The sequence below is a fragment of the Morus notabilis genome, unplaced genomic scaffold, assembly GCF_000414095.1.
Source record: "Morus notabilis unplaced genomic scaffold, ASM41409v2 Scaffold348, whole genome shotgun sequence".
Classification (NCBI taxonomy): Eukaryota; Viridiplantae; Streptophyta; class Magnoliopsida; order Rosales; family Moraceae; genus Morus; species Morus notabilis.
The window spans coordinates 350,966-357,526 of NW_010361555.1; the positions used below are offsets into that span (position 1 = coordinate 350,966).

The 6,561-nt window shown below is 36.4% G+C and overlaps 1 protein-coding gene across 1 annotated transcript in view; it reads right to left on the reverse strand.

Annotated features, from left to right (window-relative positions):
* Window positions 1-858: 858 nt before the first annotated feature.
* The window catches only part of LOC21401587 (NADH-quinone oxidoreductase subunit D), a 14,732-nt gene continuing 9,029 nt past the window's right edge, over window positions 859-6,561 (reverse strand). Inside the window, exons 2-3 of the mRNA XM_010100086.2 lie at window positions 1,773-1,848; window positions 859-1,598 (exon numbers count right to left, since the gene is read on the reverse strand). Of these exons, the coding sequence (XP_010098388.2) occupies window positions 1,133-1,598; window positions 1,773-1,848 (542 nt within the window). The 3' untranslated portion in view covers window positions 859-1,132. The remainder of the gene's footprint in view (window positions 1,599-1,772; window positions 1,849-6,561) is intronic.

Below are 6,561 nucleotides of genomic sequence, written 5' to 3' on the forward strand. Positions count from 1 at the left end.
TGTACCCCCATTGGCCCAAATAGAAAAAGGCAAATCCACAAAGTCAAATCGTTCACTTAATGAGACTTTTAACAAACAAACACTACTGGGCTAGACTCGCGGCTAAAAAGTGAGACATTGCAAATGTTGCAGTCAAAGAAAAGGGAAACAAAAGTGACAAAATACTTGCATTGCAAGATATATCCAGAGTCTAAATTGTCGTTCAACATGAGGTGTAGAAAGGCCAACTTTATGAAATTATCAAATCGATTTGAAAATTTTGTCCGTTCATTGATTCGAGTTTTTAATCTAAGTTAAAATATAATTTTATGTGAGAATTTTTTACTGTAATAAAAAAATTAAATATAATTAATTTTAAGAATTTTTTACTGTAATAAAATTTAAATTTTAAACTCAAATAACTGAATTAAGGTGTTACACTTTTCAGCTACTGCGTAAGATTTGGGGCAACTCATAATCCTTCGATACTTCCTTCATCTACGTGGATTTGGCCCAGACACTTTACGAGTTTACAACCACAACTTGTGGGCCCACTCCGTCCCCCAGATATTTTTTTTTCTTTCTGGGATTTATAAAAAAAAGACAGAACTTCAACTGTTATCATATCTGTCTGTTCTTATCCCCAAATCCCAATCAAGAGAAACATCAACCAGTTAGCAGATACTAAAGCCTTGAGAGAAGACCAAGCGAAGACTTGAATTACATGAGAAGCACGTTTGGATATAATGTTCAATAGTAAATTATATTTCAAAACCATGCAAAAGCTTGCTTGTGTACAATTTGACGAGCTTGTAAACAGAAGTAGTTCGATAAAAGTAGAACAAGAATATAAAAACATTTCCAAGAAATAGTCACCAACTTTTTGTAAATTTTGATTGAACTCCGGCAAAATACATTACCTTACAATCCATCCAATTACGAAAATATCAAATAAGATCAAACCCAATAGAACTAAAAACTAAAATTCCAACAATAACTAAAGGCACTAATTAACTAGCTTAAAAAAAAATTGAACAACAAACAACAAATTAACACAACATAACATTGCTGATAGATCCATTTACGGCCTACCATTTGAGCTATGGACAACAAATTCCATTATTAATTTCTCTTCCGCAATTGAAGCTTTGTTTTACTCGCTCTGCCTCTCCGGCATTGTAGCGAAGCAGCTTTTGGAGCGGCCGAGAGGTCGACAACCCGCGAAATCGTTCTTCCTCGGAGAATCCAGAGTCCGCCGGAGAAGTTGTTTCATGGCCGAGATCAGGTCCTCGCCGGGATTGCTCGGAGGACTCGACGACCTGAACTGCTCGCAGAACTTCATGTGCCGCTTCACCGCCTCGCCGGTCCCGATATCCTCTCTCTGCGATCTGAATACCTCGTCCTTGACCGCCTCGGCACAGAGCCCGCAAATCCAGCGGCCCTGGTACCTCTCCCTCACGCGTGCAATGTACGCTGGCGTGCACTCCTCCGTCAGCCTGCAGCAGTAGCATCTCGCGAACTCCACGTCGGCGGGCCCCCGCCGGAGCGCTCCGGGATTGAAGCTCCGCGACCGAAGATGAAATCGCCTTCGCCGCCATTTTTCCCCCCCCAAAAGAACCCTAACCGAAATCCCTAAATCAAATCAAAATTACCAATAACGGAAAACAAAATTCGAACACAATATATATGTAAATTGAAAAAAGAAAAATTAAAATTCCACGCCCGCGTAAATATGGAAATCTAAATTTAAGCCTCGAAATAAATGTCAATAGAATCCGGTCCGAGATTCTTACCGTTCGACTTGGAAATTCGAACTCGAATCAGCTCCAATTCTTGCAGTTACAGTTTCTCTGTCTTCTTCTTTCCTTTCTCAGCTTTCAAAACGAGAGAAACTGTAACGGCAAATTGACCTTATTTTATGCTATTCACTTAAGGAAAGCAAATTTATCGCTCCTTTTCCCACTCGTTTTCCTCAACTTTCTCGCCGCCAGTGAGAATCAGCCCGAGAATCACAAACATGTCTCGGAGCCTTGATTGGCTCGCTCTGTTGCCCAGATTAATCAATTTCGAACATGAAAGTACCAAAACGGGAAAAGAAAAGAAGAGAAAAGGGAAGAAAATCCCTGGAGAGATTTTCTCGCGAAATTTCTTGCGTCTCTGAAGCTTTTATGATTGTAATAATGGAAATAAATTATGAGTTTGATTGATCCTCGCGATTGTCTTCCTTATAAAAACCAGAGGAGACTGTTCCTCAATCATTGGCGGTTTGGAGGCACACGTCTAGTGGTCATTCAATGCGGTTATCAAGTACTTCGCTTCCCACCGAGTTACTATCGCGGATTATTACTGCGCGACGTGGAGTTTTCTTATTGGTGGATGTTTGTTCGTTTTACGGAAATTTGAGCGCGTGATTTTCAAAGTTTGTAATGCTTGTTAGATTTGATTAGTGGACTGCCTATCCCAGCTGTCACGACAATTACTTCATTACGTTCGTCCAAGCTAAAACGTGCGCTTTCGTTCGTCTCTTCACTCTCTGCTCCACGCGATCTGATGCGCGTGTCGACAGTTAATCTGGTAAAAGGAAGACACGTGTAAGTAGTAGTGCTTAAACTTTGGACGGGTCTCACGCGACCGCTTAAAAATATTAATTTTTTACTTGAAGCCCGACCCAATCCGTCTAAAAAATTTGTGTTGCCTGCCCGAGCCTGAAAATGCCCTTGAACGGGTTGCGGACTTCTATTTGGCTGTCTGAGTCCAGCCGGGCATACTGAGCCCGCCTGAATAACCCGAATTTTTTTTATTTTTTATTTTTTATAATTATTAAGTTATTTTGTGTTAAAATTCTATAAAAATTAAAATTAACATTCAACATACATTATTAACACAATTTAATAAATTAATCATGTATATTAATTTTTAAATTCATAATTCATTATTGTCTCGTAAAAAACCTTACCAAGAAAAATCTGATTGGGATAAAAACTTAGCAAGGAAAAACGTGTGCAATCATTTTGTGACGAATTATAAATTTTACAAATTTACAAAGTTATACAATTACAATGTTAAAACTAAATACATATTTACAAATTACAAATTTACAATTTAATTTGAAGCTGAAAGATCGTCTTCAAAATTAAATATTAATCGATTAAATTCATCGATCCATTTTGGCTTGCCGGTGAAATTGTATCCTGTAGACGTTGATCGGCCCGATCCCAATCCTTAATGCAGACAAAGGCTTCAACAATGTCCCATTGTAATGCATTCTGGCGTTCCTCAAGTATTCTTCATGTCGTACTAAAGGCTTGTTCGGATAAAATAGTTGAAACTGGGATAAAAAATATATCCATTGCTAATCGAGTTAGGATTGGCCAAGTTAATGCCCGTGCCCTCTACCATTAAACTAAGTCAAACTGCCACGCCCTGAAGCCGGGGTTAGTGACGTGGAGGCTCATTTAGAAGTTAAACGTGATTAGGAGAGTAATTAAACATTGAGAAACACAATAATCAAAATCAAAAGGAAAATGTTAAAGAAATTCCCAAATGAGCCTCACTTTTAGCTGAAAATAAACGACAAGAAAGTTACGGAGGCGCCTGCACTTTCTGGTTACAAGAGGTTAAAACTTGAGCCTCTAACATCGTTCAGGGCTTCACCCACAGGATATACAGTATTGTACATACATGAACATGTAAATAATATTACATACATAAACCACAGTCTAGAAATCTAAAGTTCAGAGTTTACAGAATTTACAATCCTTACATTTGTACACAGGGAGGATGAACACAATCCTCTTCTAATCGGATGGTAGCAACTAACTCAGCTACTTCGTACTACTCCTCGCGTCGCTTGGGAGGGGTTTAATATTTATAAAATAAATAAAACGTGAGCGAAAGGCCCAGTAGGATGTAATTTGAAATAATTTTTATAAACAAGTAAATAAATTGATGAACAAGTAAAAAGATAAATAAATACATAAATATAGACATTCAGTTCCAACACAACAGCTGGAACCTCACATCTTTTTTTCTGAAAGGAATATAAACTAAAAATTTTCGTATTAGAGGCATCAGCAAGTAATTTATCCTCTGATAAATTACTTACACAACCACAAGCACAAGGCTTATCACTACCGTAGTGATCCAGTCTGGGTTTCAGATTTTGCCCCTAAGGATACATTCTTCATATCCTATCTAGGCCATCAGTCGGTTTACCGATTCATAAAATCTCTTATCTTAAGAAATCATTCATTAAACTTTCTGAAATAGTTCACTATGATTCCAATAGCTAAAATCAAGCTATTGTTTTAAAAATGCTTTTCTTTCGTAAACATGTCATTTCTTTAAAACATTTGTAAGGCTAAACAATTGATGCCTAAAAATTCACCTAAGTTTACTAAACCACTTTCTAAACCTTCTAATTTTAATCTAGGATCAAAAATAGTACCTAAACCATACAACAAAGGCAACTTAGATCAATATTTTATAAATTTCTTTTCTATAGAATGGATAGGAACTCATAAGATTTGGTCCTCCCTATATTCGCTAAATAAAATATTAATTCGTAAAAGTTCACCGAAAGCTAAAGGTGATGTTGGGTAATATGTTCTACTAAGTTTTAGAGTAACTTCATGAAACCTACCTAAAATTTGATACAAAACTTCGACAATTTACCAATCATATGCGTCTATATGTCCTACTCGTACTTTTGCACACATATAGTTTGTTATAACATCCTTATAGGGGATGCATTGTTGAAGCATTATATAAGTTGAGTTCCATCTTATAGGCATATCTAACGCTAATGCTCTAGGAAGTATATTTAATGCTTGTAAGAGCCTAAACTAATCTTCTTGTCTTTGGTTACTACCTTGAATCTGTAATGACTGAGAAAATCCCAGACCTTAAATAATACAATTTATGTATTTAAGCCAAGGATTTTCTTAGACAAATATTACGTGACTGAAGGATTTATGGAATTAATATATGTATTCCTAAATTCTGTAGCAGATTTCATGTTAAGTTCATGTTTTCGATCAAGTAAATTCGATCGATAAATTCTCGTCGTACTTTAAGGCGGAATAATTTTCAGTACAAGTATAGTTTGAGAATCTTAATTTCAAGAATCTCCAAACACAGCATGATGTTAGCAGCGTATAAAAAAAATGCACTAACATTTTAAAAGAAGAGAAAATCCTTAATTGCCAGACAGCTAGGTTAAAGTCAGAAGATAAATACCCATAGTAGAAGGGTACAATGTGAGCTCGGGATTTGACACCGTCAGAAACAGCGTCATTCCCGAGATTTAATGCAGAAAAGTTAAATTTAGAATTTATTCAGTCTAGAATTAATTTCAAGACTTGAAACAGTTTAAGATATTACGCGAGTGAGAATTTAATGTGATCCCTAAGTAGTTGGGAATTAATATTAAACTGTAAATAAGCAGTTGAAAAGGAATCGTCAGAAACTAGAATTTCCTGTCGGCTCAGTTACTTACCTACAGTCAGTATAATTGTTAGCAGTTTCAAGAGAAACTTAAGAGAGTGGACAAAAGTACAAGGGGTAGGATTTATTTTTCTCTCTCCCATTCTCTACTTGGCCGGCCATGTATAGTAGAAATAGAGCCAAAATTTGGCTAGTTGAGTGTGATAAAAGGTTACAAGTTATGTTGTGATGTGATGGTAGTGGTTGAAGGGGAATTAATGACAATTTTGCTTCTCATTTTCTCCTTCCATAACCGGCCAAGAAAGGGGGGAATTGAACCAAAATTTGGTTGATTGAAGGAGTTGATGTGATGTTAAAAAATTATTTCCAAGTTGCCTATAAAAGGAACCATCATAGGATAAGCTTCATTTTTTTCTCCTCTCCTTTTTCCCACATCAAAAATCCGGCCATACACACCATTTCCTCTCAAATATTTTCTCCTACTCTCTCAATCTTGAGCCACTAGCACACCATAGAAGAAGAAGAAGGAGATCAAGGGATTCTAGGAGGAGACTAGTCAAGTATTCCTCTAAGGGTAAAGAAACTCTAAATCCTCTCATTCTCATGTTTTAGTGAAGTTTGAAATGTAAAAATATTCCTCTTAAATTTCCTTATACTCTTATAGTTCCAAGCCATTAACAAACCTTGGAGAAGAAGAGAAGGATCTAAATGGCTCTCAAGAAAGAGTTCTTCAAGGGTAACTTCTTGAACTCTTTTCAATTATTTTCTAGCAAAGTTTAAGTTTGAGAATCCATTTATGTAAATTGTGATTCTCAAGGAAATAAGTTGTAATAAGGGTGTGTGAGTTTTATGTTAGTTTTGTGAGTTTTGAGGTTAGTTTGATGGGGTATGTTTATGCTTGATCTAAGTTGCTTATTTTCGGATTAGAGGAAAAATTTTCCGGTGACTTTGACCGCGAAAATGAGGACCATAGAGCGAGATTTTTCAATGTTTTAAAGCTTGAACTTATAGCCCTGGATGTTTTGAACATTTTCGGTTACTATGACAAAACCTAATTTTAACTCTAAAACCAAGTTTGAAGCCATTTGGCAAAAACGGACAAGCTGTCCAACACAGTTTCAAAAAAAAAAACTGGCA